The sequence below is a fragment of the Macaca mulatta genome, chromosome 10, assembly GCF_049350105.2.
Source record: "Macaca mulatta isolate MMU2019108-1 chromosome 10, T2T-MMU8v2.0, whole genome shotgun sequence".
Lineage (NCBI taxonomy): Eukaryota > Metazoa > Chordata > Mammalia > Primates > Cercopithecidae > Macaca > Macaca mulatta.
In genome coordinates this window covers 1,174,255-1,197,390 of record NC_133415.1, presented here as the reverse complement: position 1 = coordinate 1,197,390, position 23,136 = coordinate 1,174,255, and the positions used below count along the sequence as shown (strand labels likewise).

Sequence of the window (23,136 nt, the reverse complement as noted above, 5' to 3'; positions counted from 1 at the left end):
GTCCGCAGGCAAAGGCCACGAGGCGGGAGAAGCCCGTGGGGAGGCGGGTGGCGCTGCGGCCGGCTCAGGGCGGTAGTCGTGGTTGCATCCAGGCGCAGCACCGCCCTGGAGGTTTAAGGAGGGCGAGTCCGGTTCTGGCTCCGAGAAGATCCCTGGCCTAAGAGCAGAGTCAAGGTCGGTGGAGGCGGGGACACTGGACCGGAGTTGCGGTAGCGTGGCGGGGAACAGAGGAAGTGAGGAAGGCAGGAGGCGCGGGCACAGCCACGGAGCAAGGTGCCCCAAGAGGAGACCGGAGCCCCCCTGGAGCCCAGGGGCCACCCTGTCCCCGCCGGAGCTCACGTTTAGTTGGGTCAGTTTTGGGGCCCCCAGTCCTCAGGCCACCTATGGCAGGAAGCTGGGCCCCGTGTGGACAGCAGCCATGACACAAGTCAGCGCGGCTCCCGAGCCGATGGGGATCACGTCCCCCATGCCCGGATGCCCTGGAGAGGCATGAGGGTCGCTGGCAGAGAAGGCATCTGTCGTGGCAGCTCATCAAGTCCAATTTGGCTGGGCCAGCTGTGGAAGTGTCCACCGAGGAGGACGCCTGGCCTGCCCTGCCCTCACTGGTCTCTCTATTGTAACCCCCTGCCCTGGGACAGGTTTGGAGGTGCCTGTGGCCTGTGGTCCAGCCGCCACCCTTGGAAACACCGAGTGGCCTGCAGAGGGCGGCCTGGGCATGAAGATACCACTGGAACACGGTAGTAGGTAGGGACTAGAGGTTTGATCAAAAACAAAACCCAGCCCTCTGTGCTCACCACTCCACCACAGGGGCCAGAGGGGTCTCAAGGTGTTCAGTGTGCCCCCTCCCCCCAGGGACCTGCTGGCCTTGGAGGGTGCAGAGAGCTAGGGTAGATCCTAACATTTCTCCCCATCAGGCCCTGCCCCTGGGTCTGGCTTCAGGATCCACACACAGTGGCTTAGACTCTAAGCCATTAGCAGAAGGTCACCCTGTAAAAGGGGAGGGGGCCAAGCCCTAATGTGGGGGTTCGAAGCTCACTGGCACAGGTCTGGGGAAGTGGGCACCAGCTTTGTGGCCTGGGAGAGATGGGATGCTCAGGCCCCCCAGCTGGCTCTGAGGGTCTGAGCTATCAGGCCAGCCTCCTCTACATGCAGGCCAAGGGCTTGGAGGCCTTAAGACAGGTCGCAGCATGAGGACGCACAGCCAGAGCAGGGAGCTACAAAAGGGTCTATTTCATTCCAGCCACGTGGGCGCCACACAGCTGATTTACATTCCAGGCAGGGGTGCAGGAAGGTCCAGTGACGTCGCCCAGGAGAAGGGATGTCCCTGAGTTGGTGCCCTGCGCCCACCCTCTGTTCTTCCTCCGCATGGCCCAGAGCAGGCAGGGCTCAGAGGCCAGGGCCTGACCTGGAGCCCCACCAGCTCCGAGGTTTCTGAGGGCACCGGGCAAGGGGGCCCCGGCTCCAGGCATCAGAGGCCATCCCCAGGTCGGCCAGAGGTCCTGTCCAGAAAGTTCAGGTGCTCCTCCAGGATGGGCACCCGAGAGCAGAGGCAGGGGCATGGGGAGGAGGGTCCATGGAACCCAGGGGTCTGCTCCGACGGATGCCTTGGGATGCAAGCCCCAGCCAAGGTCAAGGTGGCAACGAGGGTCCCCTCTCAGGTGGAAGGTGAAGGTGGTCCTCACTACCACCCTGGAGCTCAGAGATCTTCACAGAGCCGTCTCCTTGGAGACCCTGGCTCCCAGCTGCCGGGGAGGCTTGAAGCTGAGCACCTCTTTGTAAGTAACACCTGGCGGGGGCGGGGGGCACAACAGAAACCAGGGTCAGCCTTTGCCTTCCATCCTGGGGTGTCACTCACAGACACGCCTGGCGGTGCCTCGTGGGGCCCTTCTCTAATCCTAATGTGGTCCAAACTACTGAGAGAAGGTTTGTGTGAAGAGGCCATTGCTCTAGATCCGGATTTTCCAGGGAAAGGGGAGGTGGCCAGGGCTTGGCCACGTGTCCACCACGGTCTGTCCTAAGAGCTGAGGCCCCAGCTACAGTTGTGTGGGTGGAGACTACAGAGAGGATCCTATGGCCCATGGTTTTCAAGTTATCTTTTTAGCAGGAGAAACCTTTAATCAAAGCCAAACTCATAAGCACACAACTAAGCACACACAGCGAAGGGTGGAGGCCCTGCTGCAGGCACCCAGGGACCCGTGGCCCTAAGGAGCACAGGTGAAGAATCTCAGTCCATCCAGCCCCACCCAGCCAGTGTGGAGGACCAAGGCCCTGCGCCCAAGGCAGAGCCAGGACAGGGCCTGAAACACGGCACTGCTCCCAGTGTCCACCTGCTGTCCCCGGGCACCCCCACCACAGGTTGGTCATGCAGCCATGAAGAAGACACAGCCTGCCATTCTGGAGCAAAAATGAAGCCAGGTCCAGCATAGCCTCAGGCCACAGCATAGCTGTGGGAGCTGGGGAGGCTTCCCTGAGTTCAGCCTGAGGCTGCACAGGCCTTGGCCAGCCCTCCAAGATGAGGGGATAGCCCCTGGTATAGGGGATGATGGACCCTAGTAGTTAGGGTTGGGGTCTGGACTGCTCAGGGGGGCTGGGGGAGACAGGTGAGGCCCTGGGGACTATCTTGCGTATATAAGACATACATGTCTTGTCCAGATGGGAAGGATCCTAAAATGGACCAAAGAGAGGGCCGGGCGCGGTGGCTCACGCCTATAATCCCAGCACTTTGAGAGGCCGAGGTGGGCGGATCATGGGGTCAGGAGATCAAGACCATCCTGGCTAACACGGTGAAACCCTATTTCTACTAAAATTACAAAAAGTTAGCCGAGCGTGGTGGCGGGCACCTGTAGTCCCAGCTACTCGGGAGGCTAAGGCAGGAGAATGGCGTGAACCCGGGAGGCGGAGCTTGCAATGAGCCAAGATCATGCCACCACACTCCAGCCTGAGCAACAGAGCGAGACTGTCTCAAAAAAAAAAAAAAACACCTGGGGCAAGGAGAGGCAAGGACAGATTCACGAGATGTGAGGAGAGAGGCCTTAGGGACAAATGGACATGGTGAGGGTGGCACGGTGGCCCGGGTCTCTGGCCTGGACATGGCGGAAGGGCAGCAGGTCTGGGGCCAGGAGGGGCTCAGTGGGCCCTGCTGCCCGGACTCACAGCTGCCCTTCACCGTTCCCGGCTCCTTCTGTGCCAGCCTCTGTGCTGAGCCTGCCAGGAACACCCTCCTTTCATCTTTCAGCTCCAGCCAGAGGTCATTTCCACCAGGCCACGCGGCCCCATGCTGCCCTCTGACCTCCCATTCTCCTCACCTGACCTGCATCCCAGGGACGGGGATTTAGGACTCGGAGCCTGGCTACCTGCACAGGGCCCACAGGGTCCACACAGGCCCTGCCCGAAGCCCGCCACCCACGGGTCCACACAGGCCCTGCCCAGAGCCCCCCCACTCACAGGTCCACACAGGCCCTGCCCAGAGCCCCCAACTCGGGTCCACACAGGCCCTGCCCGGAGCCCCCAGCTCACGCTTCCATTCATCCAGCGTGCGGTCCACGTCATCAAAGGAGTCGTCATACTTCTGGACCTGGGGCTCATCTTCCGTGTCGTGCAGGGACTCGAAGTAGGGATGGGCCAGTGCCTCGGCTGCCGTCACCCGCTGCTCCGCATCCAGCACCAGCATCTTCTCCAGGAGGTTCACAGCTGCGGGGGAAGGTGCGTCAGGCCAGACTGCGGGAAGCCCCACACTCCAGCACCTGGTGGCCCCCACACTAGCCAGCCCTACCTAGAGGGCTTGCATTGGTCAGGATGGAGGCAAAATCCTTCTTCTCCAACTCAGGGAGGCCCTTCATGTAGTTCTTGGCCTATGTGGAAAGAAAGGGTGAGGGGCCAACACCGAGGCCCGGGTCCGCCCCCACCCCCACCCAGCTCCCCACTCACCACTGACCTCATCACTCTGCAGCCGCTGCACAAACTCAGCTGGAGGCGTCCCTGTCACTTTCATGATCTCCTTCAGCTGGTCCAGGTCTGCACTGAGGTCAGGAGCACAGCTCGGGGGGCCAGAGATCAGGGCCCTCACTGCCCCCACCTGGGCAGGAGCCATCCCCAACCCCCAGAACCCCCCACCTGCGCAGGAGCCATCCCCACCCCCTCAGAACCCCCCATCTGGGCAGGAGCCATCCCCAACCCCAGAACCCCCCACCTGGGCAGGAGCCATCCTCAACCCCCAGAACCCCCCACCTGGGCAGGAGCCATCCCCAACCCCAGAACCCCCCACCTGGGCAGGAGCCATCCCCACCCCCCCAGAACCCCCCACCTGGGCAGGAGCCATCCCCACCCGCCCCTGGTGCTGCTGGAGGATACGGTCGCTGCCTTTGAACAGCGTCTTGCCTGTGATCATCTCCGCCATGATGCACCCCACAGACCAGATGTCCACTGAGATAAAAGCCATGGTCAGCCCCGTGGGCAGGGGGACGGGATGAGATGGGGAGGGAGGAAACACAGACACAGCCCACCCACCCGGCTCCCACCCCAGCTCAACAGCCTCCCTGGGGAGCAGCCACCACAGGGCTCTCAGTGAAGAAGTAGAGAAGCAGATGGAGCAGCCCGAGAGGCCCAAATCTCTAGGCAGCTTCTCACCCGTCTGCGTGTAGCGCATCCAATTCAAGATGACCTCGGGTGCCCGGTACCACCGGGTCACCACATAGCCAGTCATCTCGCTGTCTGCCTGCCTGGCCAGGCCAAAGTCCAGGATCTGCGGGAAGAATCGGGGAGGTGGGTTCTAGGGGACTCCCAAGGAGCGGACAGGCCACCCATGGTCCAGGAGACCCCAGCGGGGTTGGACTCGAAGCCCCAAGCTGGGGCCTCCTGACAACCTTTGAGGACTTGAGGCCAAGCCCTCAGACCCCAAACTGTGCAAGCTCCTCCCTTTGGCCAGTGCACCGAGCCCAGCTGCCCTTGGGATGGAGCAGGGGCCCTGGGGCTCCCCTCTCCCTGCTGTCACCTGCTGCCCACCAAAGCCTCAGCCCTGTCCTGGACCAGGCAGGGGCCTGGGGGCGCCTCCCACCCTCACCCGCTGCAGGTATGGCATGTGGCATACCACTGCCTCCTGGGGCTCACCCACCCACCAGCTCCTCAGCCACTGCCCAGAGCCTGGGGCCTTGGCCCCCTGCCCAGGCCTGACAGGTGGATTGGTGGGCAGATCCGGAGGGGCCCCTGCCAGGCGGCACACACCTTCAGCTCACAGTCTTCGTTCACAGCCAGGTTGCCAGGCTTCAGGTCCTGGGGACAGAGGAAAGGTGGCCACTGTGCCCCACCCTCCCGAGCATGGACACAGCCAAGAGCCTGGGTGGCACCTAAAAATGGGGCCACCAGACCTGGCCCCCTTGCTCCCTGCAGCCCTTCAAGGACAGACCCAGGTACCTGGGCATCCAGGCAGGCTCCCACCAGGGGCTGTGCCTGAGGCGTGGCTCAGCACCCCCAGACCCCGTCAGCCCCCCCAGACCCTGTCAGACCCTCACAGGTAGGACGTGGAGGCGGGGGATTGCGCTGGGGGAGGGCTGATGGGTGGCTCCTCCACCAGGACTCACTCTGTGGATGATGCCGGCAGCATGGATATACTGCGGGGACAGAAGATTCGGCAGGTTTCAGCGTACCAGGGCCTCAGAGCCACAGGGCCCTCCTCTGCCCAGCCCCGAGGCCCTGCCTGCCTCCCTGCAGCCTCCCCTGGGGCCATACCCTCAGCCCCTTCAGCATCTGGTACACGAGGAACTGGATCCGGTCCTCGCCCAGCTTCTCATGTTTCATGAGCTTGCCCAGGTCGGTGCCCATGAATGGCATCACCAGGTAACTGTGGGAGGGGCCGGAGCACCATCAGTGGGCAGAGCCAGCCTCTGCATCCCAGAGGCCTACCCAGCAGGCCCAGGCTCAGACCCATCCGGGATCCAGCAGGTGGCCCCGGGAAGGTTACCCTGCAGCACCCGTCTCCACTAGCCTCGGCATCCTCACAACCCCACCTTGCAGTGCCAGGCTCCATCCTGCCCCAACTGTCACTGCCAGCAACGCTCACACCTCCCTCCCACTCTGAGGACTGTCAGACAGGCAGGAGGCTGCCCTTTGGGGTTTTTGTTTTTGCTTTTTTTGAGATGGAGTCTAGCTCTGTCCCCCAGGCTGGAGTGCAGTGGCTGGATCTCAGCTCACTGCAAGCTCCGCCTCCCGAGTTCATGCCATTCTCCTGCCTCAGCCTCAGCCTGGGACTACAGGCGCCCACCACCTCGCCTGGCTAGTTTTTTGTATTTTTTAGTAGAGACGGGGTTTCACCGTGTTAGCCAGGATGGTCTCGATCTCCTGACCTCGTGATCCGCCCGTCTCGGCCTCCCAAAGTGCTGGGATTACAGGCTTGAGCCACCGCCCCGGCCTCCCTTTGGGGTTTTTGAACCCTCTGCTAAAGCGCCCTGCGTGCCAGGCTGGGGCTGAGGCTGCAGGGCTCGAGTCTTCACAGGCAGGGGAGGGAGGCAGTCAGGATTCAACCTCGGAACTTTGTGCCAGAGATGAGGGAGGTGCCTGGGGGCGATGGGGGCAAGGCAAGGCATCTGGGTCAGAGGGGCTGGCTGAGCCGGTGGAGACGGACACAGGAGAATGGTATTTAGCACCTCCCCAGAGGCCACTGAGGCCAGCGTGGGTCCTTGACCTCTGCAAGTCAGGCGGGAGACATCTGCTACCCTCTCCAGGCCTTCCTCAGCCTGGCCCTTCACTCTTGGCCGACAAGGTGTGAGTCCCGGGGTGGTCGGCTGCAGGGCAAGGGCAGGGTGGGTCCTCCCTACCGCTTCTCCCCCACCTGCTGGGAAAGGTCAGCAGCTCCAGTTACCGGCCACACACTTGGTGCCAGGGTCCCGAGCACGGGACCTTCCTGTTAACTAATGGTCAGGTCCAAGGTTCACACCTCCGGTGCCGGAGAGCCCAGGTGCCAGGCGTGAAGGGAGGCAGCAGCCCCAGCTCTGCCCAGCTGTGGGTCCCAGGACCATGTGGGGGAGGGTGTGGGGCAGAGTAGTATGGGGGGGGTTGGCAGTGTGCATCCCCCACTCAGGCTACAGGAAGAGAACCCCATGCCAACCTGGAACCTGAAGCCAGTGCCCAGAGCTGCCCACCACCCCTTGTGCCCAGCAGCCAGCCCAGGTCGGCACTCACAAGTCTGTGAAGTCATCCAGGGTCTCATCAGGAGTGAACACATCCAGCAGCCCAATCACCTGGGGGGCCAGGTAGGGTTGAGAGTGCAGCGGAGGACACGGGCTGGGGCCCCCCCCAAGAGTGGCACAGCCCTCTGGGCAGGAAACCCCCTCTGCAGCTGTCGTCATGCCCCACTGTCCAAAGGGCCTGGCTCTGCCCACTGGCAGCGTGGCCCAGCCCTGGCACACATACCCACAGACAGGTTATTTTTGGATGGTGACAGCCGGGATCTTCTGGGGGAAGGGCAACCCGGAGTCTGGGCTGGCTCTGAACCATCCAAAGGGCTCCTACCACTTGCCCCTTTCTCCCCTCTTCTCCCCAACCAAGCAGACTGACACCCAGGGAAGGGATAGTGCTATGAGGAGAGGCCAGGCCTCTGCTGGTGAGGCCCAGGTGGACAGCACCATGACCCGCCAGACCTGGTCCCCACAGCACCCCTGGTTGGGGAGATGGACAGTGGACAGGTCATGTGATAACTGCTGCCTCAGCATTTTGGGGTGACAGGGTCCCAGGGAGGCCCGGAGAAGTTCTGCACAGCCAAGGATGGAGGGGCAGGTAGACATGTGGGCTGCGGGACACCCGGCAGAGGGCACATGCAGAGTGGCCAAGGCAAGAGGGAGAACACTTGGGAGAGTTTGAGGAACACAGGGAGGGAGGCCAGGTGGCCAAGGCCCAGGCCAGGGAGGGGCTGAGGAGAGGCCAGAGGGAGCCGGCAGGGCAGCACACACCAGGTGAAAGTTTGGCTTTGATCCCAAGAGACAGGGAAGGATTTAAATGGGTGTGATGCTAAACGCGTCCTGCTGGCCGTGGTGTAGGGACTGGCCAGAGTGAAGCAAGAATGGACCTAAACTGGAAGGACAGCTCTGCCAGAGCCATGGGCAAGAATGTGGAGGGAGGAGGAGAAGGAACAGAGGCCCGTCCAGGGAGGCCTGGGAACAGTGGGGTCTGTGGACACGACAGCTGGAGGGTGCCCAGGAGAGCGCTTTGGCAGAAGATGGAAAGCAGGGTCCTGTGGGCTAGGGGCCATAGGACTTGGCTTGGCCTCTGTGGTGTGGGGGCTGGCCTGGAGAGGGAGGTGGCATGGGGATGGCAGGACTGGGGCCTGTGGCAGAGCCTCCTCCCCCGCTGAGCAAGGCATGTGGCCTCACAGAGCTTCAGTCTTCCAGGAAGATGGGGTTCCAGGGAAGGAGCCTCAGCTGCAGGCCGGGAGCCCAGGGGGTGGACCCCCAGGCACAGCGGGGACCCCAGGACAGCAGGGCGGTGGCTAAAGAAAAGCCCAGCGCGGTGGGTCACGGCTGCACTCCCAGCAATTTGGGAGGCGAAGGCAGGCGGATCACGAGGTCAGGAGTTCAAGACCAGCCTGGCCAACATAGTGAAACTCTGTCTCTACTAAAAATACAAAAAGTTAGCCGGGTGTGGTGGTGGGTGCCTAGAGTCACAGCTACTAGAGAGGCTGAGGCAGGAGAATTGTGTGAACCCAGGAGGTGGAGGTCACAGATCGCGCCATTGCACTCCAGCCTGGGCGACAGAGGGAGACCCCATCTCAAAAAAGAGAAGCCCCAGTGGACGGGCGCGGTGGTTCAGGCCTGTAATCTCAGCACTTTGGGAGGCCGAGGCAGGCGGATCACTCGAGGTCAGGGGTTTGAGACCAGTCTGCCCAAAATAATGAAACACCGTCTCTACTAAAAATACAAAGCATTAGCCAGGCATGGTGGCATGGACCTGTAATCCCAGCTACTCAGGAGGCTGAGGCAGGAGAATCACTTGAACCCAGGAGGCAAAGGTTGTGGTGAGCCGAGATCATGCCATTGCACTCCAGCCTGGGCAACAAGAGCGAAACTCCATCTCAAAAGAAAAAAAAAAAGAAGAAAGAAAAGCCCCAGAGCACTTGGCTGGATGGGGCAAGGCCCAAGCAGGTGAGTGAGTGGGTGGGTGGGGGCAGGGGGCCGAGGGGAAGGCTACAGTCCTGGGGCAAGGTCTCGGTGTGACGGGCGGGATGGGGGAGTGCAGTGGTGGCAAGGTGGGGGCAGGGCCGGGTGTGACGGGGGTGTCGAGGTGGGGGCAAGGTTGGTGTCCACCGCAAACAGATTTCACAGGGCCCGGGGTGGTGAGCTGGGGTCAGGGTGGGCTATGGGAAGCCTCAGAGAAAAGGACCCACCCAAGGGGCTGAGAGAGTGGCGGTGGCCAGGAACCAGGGGGCGGGTGGTTTGCTGGTGGACGCAGGGACTCATTCTCCCAGGGCACCGGTGGCTCGGATGACCCAGGAGGGTCCAGAGCATCTCACACTGGAGCTAGGGTCCGGGCGCCCAGGCCACCTGCCTTCAGGCTGGGCCCAGACCAGGGGCAGGGCAGGAGTGACATGGGGGGCAGTGGACAAGTGGGACTGTGTCCAGAAACCAGAGGGCCCCTGGCAGAGAAGTCCGGCTCTTCGCAGCCAGCCACTCCGTGGGAGAGGCCCAGGGCAGCTGTGCATGGCATCTCACAGGCAGGACTGGAAAGGATGGGCCCCCACAACGAAAGGGAGGGTGTCTGTGAGATGACCACCACGCCCAGTGCCCCCCAAACAGCAGCTCCCTGAACCCTTCACTCACCCCCAGGGTTCACCATACTCCCTACGTTCTGGCGCCCCCCTCCTCCCCCTCCACCGGGTCGGAAGACTCGGGAGATGGACAGCAACAAAGTGGGCTCCACAGAGGGGCTGGAGAGGGGCCCGGATGGGAAAGAGAAGGTGCCCCTTCCAGGAAAATCCTCCTGCCGGGAGCATCCTCTCACCGCGGGCTTCCTGGCTGGGGGCAGGGTTTGGCGTGAGACCTGGAGGATCCCCTGGGCCTGGCCAAGTCGTGTCCCCTGACCAGGGCCTGGCTGAGACGCCAAGTCAAGGGGCTCTTTCCCGGGCCTGGCAGAGGAGGGGGAATGGCCCTTGGGGGAGTCGTCTCCTTGCTCTCCTTCTCCCCTGGGGGCCCACGGCCCGACCCCCGCCCCGCCCCACAGCAGGTTGCCTGGGGAAGGGGTTGCCGGGTGGAGGGACCCAGCCCAGCCGAACCCAGCCGAGGCCGGGGCGCCTTCCCGGAGCGGGGTCGCGCGACTCACGTTCTCGTGGCGCATGTGCTTGAGCAGGCGCAGCTCGCGGTAGGCGCGCTTGGCGAACAGCTCCGACTGGAAGGGCCGGTACAGCTTCTTGATGGCCACCTTAGCGCCGGTGCGGCTGTCCACGGCCGAGCTGCGGGGCGGACCGCTTAGCGGGAAGGCCGGGCACCCCGCGCAGGCCCCGCCCGCCCCGCCGGCCGCCCCGCGCTCACCACACCGCGCCATAGGCGCCCGAGCCCACGGGCTGCAGGTCCCGGTACACGGCGCGCACCTCCCAGGCCGTCTTAGTCACCTCCTGGCGGTAAAAGCCACTGCGGGCAGGCGGCGGAGAGCTCATGGCAGGCCCGGGAGCCGCCCACCCCGCAGAGCCCGCGGGCGGTGCCCCAGGACCGGGGACCTGGGATCGGCGGGGCTTCCTCGGCGTGCGCCCCGGGCCGACTCCGCGCTGCTCGCCCGCCCGCCGCTGGGACGCTCCTGTTCCCGGCCCTTCCCTCGGGGATGTCCCAGGTGCCGACCCTGGCCCGACCCCGACCCAGGCAGCGCACGGCCCCTCCCCCGCCCGGGGACCAACCGGCCCGCGGGCGGCGCGCACGTGACGCCCTCGCCCGCCCTCCGGCCCCTCCGGAAACCCGAGGCGGCCGCCGCCGGGGGAGGGCCGGAGCCTGGGGGGAAGCGCAGGGGGAGGGGAGCGCCGCCCCGCAGCTTTGTTCCGACCTAGGGCCGGACGCGGCGCGGAGATACCCCTGTCAGCCTCTCCCCTTTGGCTGAACTGCCCCGCTCTGGGGGTGGAGCCGGGGGAGTGGGGAGCTCCTGCTGAGACCCTGGGCTCCAGTCCTGACTGCCCATGGTTCCAGGGCGCAGGGCCCATCCTTGACAGCCTGAGCGCTGACTTCTATCGGCAGTCCCAAGTTGGGCTGAGCCCTGTGTACCTAGAGTCAACTTCCCACGCCACCCCCAAGGATGCCCTACCTCTGCGCCTGATCCATCCATCCCCGAATGGGGGGTCCATCTGCACCTGTCTTGCCTGTATCCCTCTTTCTACACGGAGGGGTCTGTCTCCCAAAATCCTCAGGCTGCATCCCCAACCCCACCCCTGTGGCCACTGACCCCGGGCCTCTCAGTCCCATAGGTCCCCGAGGGCCCTTTTGGACACCCAACTCCTCCCCCTGCTCCCCCCATCTGCGGGGTGACTGCTGCAAGTGTTGCAAGTGCTGGTGCCCCTGCCCGTCCCATCCCTGCCTGTCCTGTCCTGCAAAACCCAGGCTGAGGGTGGCTGCACTGTCTCCAGCAGGGATGGGGACCTGCTGGGGCCCTCAGCCTGACCCCTCTGTGTGGGCATTATCCTCCCATATGTCTGGCCCCATCCTAGACCAGATGCTCTGGTGGGCGAAGCCCCACCCTGACACCCCCACCGCAGTCCAGAAACCTGGGTCTGAGGAGGGATGTGGGTGCACCCCGGGAGCCCACTGGGCTGGTGGGTAACAGGATCGCTAGGGCCCTCTGCCCCGCCCTCCGGCCATGAATCAGCAGCTCAGCCGCTCAAGGGCGGGAGGAGCTTTACACCTGGGCTTTGGGCTGTGTTCCGTGGCATTCATCAGCTCGTGCCCAGTGAGCAGGGGCAGCCCGGGGCTGCCCAAACCACAGCTGCCTGTGGCCTGCACCCTTTGTGCCCTGGGCTGCCTGTGGCACTCCATCTACCTCTTTCAGGAAGCCCAGCTGCCACTGCTGTCCCCCTTAACTCCCCGTGGTGGAGCTCAGGGGTCCAGAAGGCCCCGCACAGACCAGGCTTCTGAGGGGGGGCTGTGTCCCCATTCTGCTCCCACCCCCAACCGCCAACACTGGACTTCCCCCAGGACTGACCACTACACTGATGAGGCCCCAGGAGGGCCCCCAACTCCCAGACAGTTTCCACCCCTACCCAAGACCCAAGCAAGGGCACAGACTGTCCCTGGCCCCTAGAGACACTGCCTGACCCCAAATGGTCTGGCCCCTCCCCCACACGTAAGCTGCAGAGCATAGTGGGAACGGGACCAGCACACACATTCTCTGGGTTAAAGTGGCCTCTTTTTCCTTCACCAGGAAGGAAAGGAAAGCTATTTTCCCTAGCCCACCCAGCCCCCACCCAGGGATGGGCAGACCCTTGCTCCCTTGACACCCAACTCCCCCCCAGCCAGCTTCCCTGACCACTGAGGGGTAGGGAGGTGGTGTCTGGATCTTGGCCCAAAGCCAAGCCTGCCCAGTACATCCCCACAGGGCAGCTGGGGTCACCATCTGGGTGGCCGTCCCACCCTGTGCCCTCAGAGCCCACCCATCAGCCGTGTCCTCCCCTGGTCCCCCTGGGCTCAGACCCTCCAGGGAGCAGGGAGGGTGCCAGAAGATGGCCACTGGTCTGACTGGGGGCCTGAGGGATCTGGCCAGCTAGAGGTGAGTGATGCAGAGTGACCCAGACACTCCCCCCATGCCCAGCAGTGGGGATGGCGGGGGCAGCAGGGCCTGGAGTGGCCTTTGGATATGAACCGAGCGAGATAACCCCCTTTATTGTGCACCCCTGGTGCAGGCACTTGACACCCAGGCTTCCCTGGGCCCCTCGAGGCAAGAGGTCACCCCCTTTCCAGGGCAGAGCCATACCCCCAACTCAGCTCTGGGCAGGGTCCCGTCTCCGAGGTTACTGGATCAGCTCCATCCTGGGACAAGGAAAGAGGAATGACACGCAGACCAGAGCACCTCAGATCTCCGGCTGCAGGGCCACAACGGTGGGCAGAGGTAGAGAGCGGGCCAGGGTGCGGCGCACAAGTGTTCGAGTCCAAGTCCACACCCGCGTGTGCTGCCTGCCTTAGCGTCCTCAAGGCCAAACCACCCAGTCACCCCCAGCCTCAGGAGCCTGCTGCGGGTCACATATCCGAGGAGAAAGCCCGTGCTGGCGCTCATGTGGCTGCCCTTTCGCCCACTGGAGCCCCCAGTCTGAAACACCCCTCACAGCATCAGGAACTGAGGAGAGGGAAGGCAACAGCACGCCCGCCCCAGCGCCAGCTTCTTGCCAGGCATGGCTGCTGGCCCTTAGGCGCCCACAGATTCACATGCACCATATCACATGTGCCCTGACATATGAACACGAGGAGTGCACGCTCATCCACATGTGCCCACACACACCCACGGGTGAACACAAGGCTCCAGGCAGCTTTTCTCATTTGACACCTGGTGGTTGTCCGTGCCCAGCCTGGTGGCACACTGGCTCTGCCACTCCTCTTAGACCTGTGGGTCTCAGCACTGACCAGGACAGCCCCCTACTTCCAGGCTGAGCAGCTCTAACCACTGAGACCTCTCCCTTTGAGTCTCCCAGGGTCCCGGCCCCAGCGTGTCCTCCAGAGAGCCCTGGGACAGAAGAGACCCCAAGGTTGATGCTCCCCAATGGGTCAGCCTGGGACAGACAGGGGAACTCCGCAGGGGTGCCCTTTTGGCATCCAGGACCCCACAGTCAGGTCCCAATGGAGAGCGCAGTAGCCAGAAGGGAGCAGGAGGACCAAGGTAGGCCCAGGGACACTTGTGCCCAGACTCCTACACATGGCAAGCACATGTACACACATGTTTGTGCATGCATACATGTGTGTAGATTATCCTGAAGGCGAGGGGTCCTAGGCCAGGAGTCAGTGACCATAGGAATGTGGGAGGTGCCTCTTGAGGAAATCGGACCAGCTGTGGAAGGGTGCAGGCCCAAGCCCCTCCACGAGCTCTTAGGGGCTGCTGGGCGGCACCTCACTGCTCAATCTCCAGGCTGCCAGGCGGCTTCGGTGGCTCTGGGGGCTTGAAGCTGAGGACTTCCTGGTAGGTGAGCTCTAGGAGGTGAAGGGAAAGGGTGAGCCTGTGCCTCCCACAGTCCAGCCCCCCACCTGCTTGTCTGGCACCTGCCACCTAGCCCAGGCCCACCACCCTGTGACAGCAGCCTCAGCAGAGTCTGGGAGCCAGAACCTGCCCTGTGCCACTCCCCAACCCCACCCACCCCCAGCCTGTGCTGGACACCCGAACGCCCTTCCACACCTGACCAGTCTGGAGAGGAACCGGGGCATTTCCTGCCTCTGGGGAAATGGAGCCTGCAGGCCCCTGGACCCACCCACAGCCACTGCCATGCCCACCCTTCCACTCCTCCAGCGTGCGCTCCTTAGCCTCAACGCTCTCATCATACGGCTCGGCCTCTGGCTCATCCTCAGGGTCATGGTACTGGCTGAAGTAGGCGTGGGCCAATGCCTCGGCAGCACTGACCCTCTGGTCACTGTCCAGCACCAGCATCCTTCCAAGGAGGTCTATGGCTGCAGGGGAGCCAGTGGCAGGGAGGAGAGGGTCAGCTCTGTATCCAGGGCCAGATATGGAGCCCAGTCTAGCCCCAGGGCAGTCCTCACCCAGGGGGTTGGCTCCATGGAAGATGCTGCTCAGGTCCTTCTGGGGCATGGGGGGCAGGGACTGGATGTATGTCCGGGCCTGGAGGGCACACGAGAACACCTGGGGAGGCTGCTCACTCTCTGCCTCCCTGGCCCCAAACTGGGGCTTCTCTTGGCAAGCCCCCAGACTCAATTCACTCCAACAGGCTAGGACAAGGGCACAGGCAGACCAGTGACTCTCTCCACATAGGGTCCGGTGACTAGCTCCTCACTTGGCCCCTAACGCCTGCAGGAGCTGGGTCCAAGTACACTCCCTCCACCCAGCCCAACCCCACTGCCCTGGCCAGGCACTGCTTGCTGGGGTCATGGTTTTGCACTCACTGTCCCTGGTGTCAGGAACATCTTCCCCCTTCTCCTGTTTCCCCTGCAGGGATTGGCACCTGACGTAGTCTCTATCCCACCACATCCCATGTTCCCCATATTGTCCCCACATTTCCACACCACCCTCTCCCCGAGAGAGCCTGGGACTCGACCAGCAGAGGGAGGAGACTCGACCAGCAGAGAGGCAGACTCGACCAGCAGAGGCAGAGAGCCTGGGACTCGACCAGCAGAGGCAGGCACCAACTCACGTGTTCCGAGGAGATCTTTGCCAGAACCTCGGGGCTGGGTGTGCCCACCACTTCCATGATGCGCTTCAGCTGGTCAATGTCTGTATCACTCAGGAAACACCCACGGGCCAGCCAAGGACCTCTCTTGGGCCCCCAGACCCAGAACTTTGGGGCGCTGCCCAGAGCCCGCTCTCCTAGAGCTGAGGATGGCCAGCCCAAAGTAGCATGGCATGGGGGGCAGAAGAGGCAAGACCCGCCAGAAGGGGCCAGCACTGGTCCCTACCCTACAAGAGGGGCCCTGTTTGACCCTGCTCCCCAACCTGAGCCAAGGATACAGTCGCTTCCCGGGAAGAGGGCCTTGCCCTGGAGCAGCTCAGCCATGATGCAGCCCACGGACCAGATGTCCACTGTTTGAGGGCGAGGGGGCCTCCATCAGTGTGCTCACCCCAAGTCCCTCCTCCAGGAGACCCACAGTCACATCCAGGCCCTGAGATGGGCAGACCCCCTCCTCCGCCATACCCAACCCCCCTGGGCAGGGGGAGGCCTGTAGCTGCAGGGCCAGAGGAGGCCAGCACCCGTCATGCTCTAGCGGCCTCTGAAGGGCTGCCTTTGAATGTGGGTCCCACATTCTTGGGGACCTTGCCCGCCCCCCAAGACCTGGCATGCAGAACCAGTCCAGGGCCAGACGAGGCCCTCGGCCTTCGTCCCCCCAGGCCTTCCCCCTGCACCTGTCTGGTTGTAATGCATCCAGTTTAGCATTATCTCAGGTGCCCGGTACCAGCGCGTGGCCACGTAGCCGGTCATCTCCTCATCTGCCTGGCGCGCCAGCCCGAAGTCCAGGATCTGGGGCGACCACGAGGTGTTCTCAAGCTCCTCACGGGCTTCGCCACCGCCCCGCCCATCCCTGCCCGCGGGCCTCACCCTGAGCTCACAGTCCTCGTTCACAGCCACGTTGCTGGGCTTCAGGTCCTGCAGGTCACGCGGAGCGTGAGCACAGGAGGCCGGGACGGAGCCCTGCTGGACCCGACCCTCACCCTGCGGTCGCACCTACCCGGTGGATGATCCCGGCCGAGTGGATGTACTGCGGGAGGGGGATCGTGGTGAGCGCCAGGCCCGGCCCGCCCGCCCCCCGCGAGGGGACCCGCGAAACCCAGGGCGCCCTACCTTTAGCCCGCGCAGCAGTTGGTAAACCAGGAACTGAACGTGCTCGTCGCTCAGCGCCTGGCACTTGACGATGTTGTTCAGGTCGGCACCCATGAGGGTGGTCACCAAGTACCTGGGGCGGGGTCAGGGGGTCAGGACAGGGCCCCACCGCCGCTCCGCGAACGCGCTCCCCGCTGCCTCGCCCGCCCCGCCGCTCACACTTCGCTGAAGTCCTCGATGGACGTGGCCGGCGTGAAGACGTCCAGAAGCCCGATGACCTGGGTGGCAGGGGGCGTCAGGGCCGGGCGGCGAACCCCCGGCTGTGGTTCAACCCCCCCGGGCCCTGCCCCGCAGGGCCAGGCCGTGCCCCCTATGGCCACGCCCCCATCGCCAGAGCTCACCCACCCATTGGCTGCGCCCGCGGCCCCGCCCCTGGACGCGCCCTCCCCCCACGGCCCGCCCCCGGCTCACGTTCTCGTGCTTCAGGTGCTTGAGCAGCCGCAGCTCCCGGTACGTCCTGCGCGCGTGGATCAGCGACTGGAAGGGGCGCGACAGCTTCTTCACCGCCACCTTCTGGCGCAGCCGCGCGTCGTAGGCCGAACTGGAAGGCGGGCGAGTGAGGCGGCGCCGGGAGGGGTCCGAGGGCGGCCGCCCGCGCGCACACGCGCTCCCGTCCGCACGCGCGTGGACCCGGGCGGCGCCGCTCTCGCCGCTTCTCTGTGGGGATGGGGCAGTGGAGCTTTTCCGCCCCGGCCCCGGCCCCAGCCCCGGCCCCAGCCCCGCCGCCCCAGCTCGGCCTCCCGCCTCGGGCCTACCCTCTCCGTGCTTGCTGGGAAGGAGCCCCTGGGGCTGGACCGCCATGCGTGTGTTCGCCCCTCAAGGTCCCGGACATTCTCTGTCCCCTGACCCCACTGATTCCCACTCCCAACCAGGGGCCCCCATTCAAAGCGAGGCTGGGGGAGAGGCCCCCCACCCAGCGTGGAAAAACACAGCAGGAAAACAGCCACTGGCATTCACCTGCAGCAGACCGGCCTCCCTCTGCCCCATAGACCCCATGGTCCCAGGAGGCTCATGGAGGGGGATTCTAGAGCCACCTCAAAGCCCCTGGACCCCCAGTGCCTCCGAATGTTCAAAATGCGGAGGGAAAGTTGGTCAGAGTGTTTATTGCATCATTATTTGGAACAAAACCTGGACAGAAGGTGATGTACAGCTGAGGGCGTGTGCTGGCCCCACAGAACAGCCCTTCGCCCAGCCCCACTTCCCAGAGGTCCAGACCCTCTACCCTGCACCAGCTTCCTGAGCGCACACTCCCTTTGCCAGTGACCCCTCATCCCACCCTCCCATGTCCCACTGCCCTCAGCCCTGCTAAAGGCAAGGCCTTTGCACAGCCTGTTCCCTCTCGCTGATTCTTGCCCCTTCTCTCCCTCCTACTTCTGTCTCTTGGGATCCTGTCCCAGAGGAAGTGGAGGCTGTGGCCACCCCCCATGCCCACACAACGGGGAGCAGGGGCGGTTCCCGCTGGGTCTGGGATGCTCATGGGCCCAGGTCGAGGTGCCTGGGGCAGCCATGCTCCCAGCCTACGACCAGGGAAAGGTGCTTCTGAGGTGGTGAGGCGAGTGGCCCCGCACATGGGGCAGCAGGTTCTTTTGGCCAATTGTATCTGTGCGGTCAGGTGACAGGAAATTGGCACCCGGCCCGCACCCTTGGCAGTGGAACTGAGAAAATGGGCCAGGGGTGCAAGGGGGGGAGACCAGGCCTCACTCGGAGAACCGGACACCCCTCAGCAACTCCCAGAGTCCAGCTAGGCCCCGCCCTAGTTCCCTATGGCCACTCCCACACTGTCCCAGACCGTTTTCCTGCCCTTGAGGTCTCAGAGAGGAAGACAGATCTGTGCTGGCATGATGGCTAGCATGACCCACCTGCAGCTTCTGACGGATGGCTAGGGACCACGCCAGAAGACAGCCTGCCCTGGGACCCCCCAGCCCTGATGCTGGCTCCTGAGCTCTGAATCTGGTGGGCCTAGAGATCCCACTTCCAACCTGCAAGTGCCTGGGACAACGCCCTGCTCTGGCTGCCTCTGCCTTCACGCCCCACCAGGACCCCCCAGTGGGCAGCAGCTAAGGGGCATTGGCCGTGGTGAGGACTCAGCTGCACCTCTCAAAGCCTGTACCCATGATCGGCCTCCCAGTCAACATGGAAGCTGAAACTTAGGACTCTTGGTAATCACCTCACCCTAAGCCCCTCCAACCCTGGCTGCCCTGGTAACAGAGGCCTTGGCCCATTCGACCCCCTCCCCCACCCAGATTCTGTCGTCTTCCTGGGCCCCAGGCCAGGTCCTCTGGCCCCAGGGCCTAAGTGGGGTTTGTGATCTGAGGGGGAGCCTGAGGCCATCCCAGGGGGAGAGGTCTTGGCTTCCGGGAGCGGGGCTTCCCTTTTCAGACAATAGCCCCCAGCCCGGGCGGGGGAGGGGCATCCGCTAGACCCAGGGGGCTGCCTGACCCGACTCAGTGGGTGCTCAGACATTTAGGGTCCCGGACATCAGGGTGGCTCGGGGCTCGGTCGCGTGAGACCCACCCTCACGTCGGCTGTGACCCCCCGGGCCTCAGGCCTGGTGGGGGGCGGTCCGAATCGGGCGAGGCTGGAGGACCCCCTCCCTCCCGGTAACGGCGTCTGCTTGGAAAGTTTCTTTACGCCGCCCCCCCATTCATTCCTCAGATCCGCGCGGCGCCCGGGGGCGGAGGCAGGGCGAGGCCCCTCCCCACGCCGAGAACCTCGCGCGGGCTAGGAGGGGACGCGCTCTCCGGCCCGGCCCGGCCCCCACCCAGCACCCCCTGTGCCCCGCCCCTACCAGACGGAGCCGTAGGCGCCCGAGCCCACCGGGCGCAGCCCCTGCAGCCGCTGCGGCACCTCCCACACGGTCTTGTTCAGCTCCTGCCGGTAGAAGCCGGCGCGAGGGCCCGACATGTCCGGACCGGCCGCCGCTCCGCCCGGGGCCAGCCCCGCGCCCCGCGCCCGCGCCCGAGCCGAGCCCGAGCCGAGCGGAGCGGAGCGGAGGGCGGCGGAGGCGGTGGCGGCGGGCGGGGCGGGGCTCCGGGGCGGGGCCGGGAGGCCCGGGCGGATTTCCCGGGCTGGGTGGCTGGGGCGTGGGGGGGTTCCCGAAGACAAATGCGCTGCTTCCTGCGCCTCGGAGGCGGCGGCGGAGCGGAAACCAGCCCTCCCCTTCCCGGGGGGGCGCCAAGGGCGGACACCTCCCTCCAGCTCTCACCTCCTGGGGGCCGCGCGCTTCTCCAGATTTGCGCCCGCGTCTGGGCTCGACCCGGGCTTCCCCACCCCGGCGGCGCCCTCCCCAACGAGGAAGAACCGTCAAAACCGAAGAAGCCTTGGGTGAACCATGGGAAGTATTTTTCATCAAGACAGAAATAAGAATAGCACCTCCCAAAGACTCGGCACTGGATAGGAAAATAAGCCGAAAGGCGTTGGGACAGGGCTGGCCTGGCTTTCTCACGCAGGATCTGCAGGCCTTGGTCTGCGGCGCGCCTCGGAGAACCTTCCAGGCCTCCTGCCCCGGCTCGCCCTGACCTCCCCTCTGGGAGAGGTGTGACCGCTGGACTGTCAGGACCAGGGACAGCGGCGTCACCGCGGGGCCTTCCTACCCACAAACAGCGGCCCCAAACGGATCCTTTTTGCTGCCCAGAACCTTTCCTCCTCCTTAGCTGCCACTTCTAGGAAGCCCACCCTGACTATCCCAGGTCCGAGGAGCCGCCTTTGGGTGCAGGGTCCTTGAAGTCAGCCCCGCGGGCGGCCAGGCGCGGGGGGTTGCCTCGGCGGGGAAGGGGGCAGCGCTCCACTCCTTCTCGGCGTCTGTGCCGCGCCCGGGGCCGCACAGCTACTTTTATTCCCACTGGAAAGTGACCAGGGCTCGGAGGAGCATTGCCTCCTGGAGCACCGGTCACCGACCTCCGCCCTGGTAGAGCAGTGGGTGGGAGGTTTCGTGGCTGGGCGGCCCCCTCCAGCGAAGTGAGAAATCAGGATCCCAGTGGCCCAAATAACTCCTTTTTTAAAACATTAAAATCCGAGTTTTAATATGAAATCTGATTTTTATATATCGGCAACCAAATTAAAACAGCCAGCGCGGTCCTGGCCAACGGACCCATGCACACCGCGGCGAAGGAACGGGTCTCAGTCCCAGCCGCTCCGGCCTCTTTTGCATGACCAAGCCCCGTGCCTCAGTTTCCCCAGTGGAAGCCGGCATCCGACTTGGGGCCTGGCGCGGGCCCGGGGATGGCCTCTGTCCTCGCTGGGGCTGGATTGGGGCGAGGACACCGGTGGCCTCCCGGAGGGCCCCCGCCCCGGGTCGCCTTTCACTGGGCCAGGCTGGGTTTTGTGCGGAATTAATGGAGCTTCAGCTAAAGGAGTAGGAGGCGGGAGCGCAGCCCCGGGGCTGTGGGAACCGCGGCCGCGGCCGCCGGGGGAGGGGAGCGGCCTTTGTCTGTACCGCGGCCGGGCGGGGCGGGAATCGAGTTCCCATAGCGACCGGCCCCGCCCCTGCGCCTCCCGGGGGACTGGGCGGCTCGGTTCTCGCCCCTAGGGTAGGGGACATGGAGGTGGGGAGGTGTCAGGCTACCCCCAGGCGCCGCCCGCCCGCAATCCTCCCGGCCAGGGAGGCGAGGCGGGGCGGGGGGGGGGCGCTCAGCGGGTCAGGTGAGCGTGTGTGTGGGGGGCGGGGGACAGGACCCTCTCCCCACTGAGCTGACCTGCCCCGGGCATTAGAGGTCCCACCCATGCGCCTACCGGGGACAGTGTGGGGTCGTGGCACTGCCGAGGAGTGACCACTGAGGAGTTTCGGGTGGTGCGAGGACCCGGAGGCTGCCTTCCAGTAGAGGCACCGTCAGAGCGCGGTGGGGGCCAGGGAAGCCCCCCTGGAGGGAGCTGCCAGTGGAGGACAGTCCCAGGCCCAGAGGGGAAGCAGGCTGGTGGTGACAGGACTGCCCTGGGTCAGGGGAGCCGGGAAGGGCAGGTGGCAGGGCAGGAGTGAGAGGCCCTGGGCCAGAGGCACCTCCTACCCAGCTGATTCACTGTGGTCCCTGAATACAGCAGACCACCCCTCCTCCGTGCTCATCCCCCCCATCCCACTGCCTGCTGGTCCTGGCTACCCCTCCTCACTGGAGGGGTGTGACAGCCCCTCTCTGATCCCCCAGTCCCTCCCAGCTGGCCTCTTCCTGCAGTCAGTGAACGTCCTAAAAGGCAAATCTGGCCTTGCTCACTGGGGGACCAGGTGATGGTGGGTGCGGAGCTGATTTAGCAGAGGACTTGTCCTGCCGGTAAGAAGCAAGCAGGATGTAGCCCTGGGCTGGTGAGCTACCCACTGCCTCTCCTCCCACCACTCTGGGAGGAAAATGGGACTTGGAAAGCACCAGGAAGGACAGGCCACCCCTCGTCTGTCCCCAGATGATCACTCCGGCCCACCCATGTGCACCCCAGCAGCTATGCCCGGGTTTTACCCATGCCGGCCCCCACCTGGGTGCTGGACTGCTGGGCCTGCAGCCTCTCCCCAGCCCCAAGTTTCACGTGTGTGGGGTCTCACTGAACCTTCCCTTCTTTCCTGACTGCCCAGTGAGACAGGGGTCTAGTACAGAAGCCAGGCCTCCAGGTCCCCAGCCCCCTGCACGATGGTCTGCAGGGGTCTAGTACAGAAGCCAGGCCTCCAGGTCCCCAGCCCCCTGCACGATGGTCTGCAGGGGTCGAGTACGGAAGCCAGGCCTCCAGGTTCCCAGCCCCCTGCACGATGGTCTGCAGGGGTCTAGTACGGAAGCCAGGCCTCCAGGTCCCCAGCCCCCTGCACGATGGTCTGCAGGGGTCGAGTACGGAAGCCAGGCCTCCAGGTTCCCAGCTCACTACCTGAGACCTGCCACTCAGCACTTCAGACTTCGGTCCACCCCCTTGCTCTGATCTTCTGACCAGCCATGTCTCTGGGAAGGGAGGAACCCAATGTCATTTCAGGGGTCCCTAGAGCAGGGGATGTCAGTTTGCCTTGTACCCCTTTCTCCTGTGGGGGAGAGAAGGCCACCCGTTTTTCATCGTGGCTTGAATGGAGGTGCCCCAGTCCAAAGGGGACTCGAGCAGTGGAGGCCTTGCCCATCAAGAGACCCTGGCCTTGATGTGCCCCAGTCGGGGAGACAGGCTGGGGCTGCCTGAGAACGGATCCTCGTGAGTGGGTCAGCAATCCAGACCAGCAGAACCTCAGGATGTGTGCCTAGATCCAGCCACATCTGAAGCTGGGCCTTCACTTTGTGTCTGGAGCACTGAATGCCCCTCTGCCTGGGCTGTCTGTATTCTTGGTGCACAGGGGAGGCTCCGAGCCCTGCCTGTCGTGGTTGTTGCTGTTCCTAACGCTCAAGACAGTGCATGCGTGGTGTGCAGTGGCCATTTGGTAAGAATGTGTTGCATGAAAGAAGCAGGAGGCCATGGAAGCCACCAGATGGCACCAGAAGCAGTCCTACCTTCCAGCACCCCCCACCTCCCCCAAGCACCCCTATTAGCCCCCTCCACCTCCCCCTAGCACCCCTCCCAGCCCCCTTCACCTCACACGAGCACCCCTTCCAGCCCCCTCCACCTCACCGCAGCTCCCCTCCCAGCAGGGCCCACAGAGCCCAGGGAAGGGGTGGTGAACAGGGGCACCGCAGCCCCAGTAGGAACTCAGCCAACCCACAGAG

At 64.3% G+C, this 23,136-nt stretch overlaps 2 protein-coding genes across 5 annotated transcripts; both read right to left on the bottom strand.

Annotated features, from left to right (window-relative positions):
* Nucleotides 1–1,208: 1,208 nt before the first annotated feature.
* Nucleotides 1,209–10,919, bottom strand: MAPK12 (mitogen-activated protein kinase 12). Of its 4 annotated transcripts, none has more exons than XM_001112462.5 (12): nucleotides 10,512–10,919; nucleotides 10,303–10,432; nucleotides 7,174–7,232; nucleotides 5,725–5,836; nucleotides 5,577–5,606; nucleotides 5,221–5,268; nucleotides 4,627–4,741; nucleotides 4,351–4,422; nucleotides 3,935–4,014; nucleotides 3,773–3,851; nucleotides 3,517–3,690; nucleotides 1,209–1,786 (listed from the first exon to the last, which is right to left on the bottom strand). In XM_001112462.5, the coding sequence occupies exons 1-12, from the start codon at nucleotides 10,634–10,636 to the stop codon at nucleotides 1,707–1,709; spliced, it is 1,104 nt and encodes a 367-aa protein (XP_001112462.3). In that variant the 5' UTR covers nucleotides 10,637–10,919; the 3' UTR covers nucleotides 1,209–1,706. The 4 variants fall into 4 exon arrangements, with proteins under 4 accessions (XP_001112462.3, XP_001112396.4, XP_077805379.1 ...); XM_001112396.5 differs by having other exon boundaries at nucleotides 5,508–5,606; nucleotides 10,512–10,908; XM_077949253.1 differs by having other exon boundaries at nucleotides 5,508–5,606; nucleotides 10,592–10,900.
* A 1,898-nt stretch (nucleotides 10,920–12,817) lies between these two features.
* MAPK11 (mitogen-activated protein kinase 11) lies at nucleotides 12,818–19,480 on the bottom strand. The gene is made up of 12 exons (XM_001112524.5): nucleotides 19,272–19,480; nucleotides 16,895–17,024; nucleotides 16,643–16,701; nucleotides 16,445–16,556; nucleotides 16,332–16,361; nucleotides 16,202–16,249; nucleotides 16,009–16,123; nucleotides 15,616–15,687; nucleotides 15,302–15,381; nucleotides 14,694–14,772; nucleotides 14,430–14,603; nucleotides 12,818–14,132 (listed from the first exon to the last, which is right to left on the bottom strand). Exons 1-12 carry the CDS (start codon nucleotides 19,385–19,387, stop codon nucleotides 14,053–14,055), a joined length of 1,095 nt encoding a protein of 364 aa, XP_001112524.1. The 5' UTR covers nucleotides 19,388–19,480; the 3' UTR covers nucleotides 12,818–14,052.
* Nucleotides 19,481–23,136: the final 3,656 nt, after the last annotated feature.

Coding starts and splice junctions, on each gene's coding strand:
- MAPK12 (XM_001112396.5), bottom strand. CDS start 10,636: ATGAGCTCTCCGCCGCCTGCCCGCAGTGGCTTTTACCGCCAGGAGGTG. Junction 5,607..5,724: donor AGATGCTGAAGGGGCTGAGG/GTATGGCCCCAG, acceptor CTGTCCCCGCAG/TATATCCATGCTGCCGGCAT. Junction 5,269..5,507: donor CCCGCCTCCACGTCCTACCT/GTGAGGGTCTGA, acceptor CTCTGTCCCCAG/GACCTGAAGCCTGGCAACCT.
- MAPK11 (XM_001112524.5), bottom strand. CDS start 19,387: ATGTCGGGCCCTCGCGCCGGCTTCTACCGGCAGGAGCTGAACAAGACC. Junction 15,382..15,615: donor CCTCTTCCCGGGAAGCGACT/GTATCCTTGGCT, acceptor TGAGTGATACAG/ACATTGACCAGCTGAAGCGC. Junction 14,604..14,693: donor CCATGGAGCCAACCCCCTGG/GTGAGGACTGCC, acceptor GCTCCCCTGCAG/CCATAGACCTCCTTGGAAGG.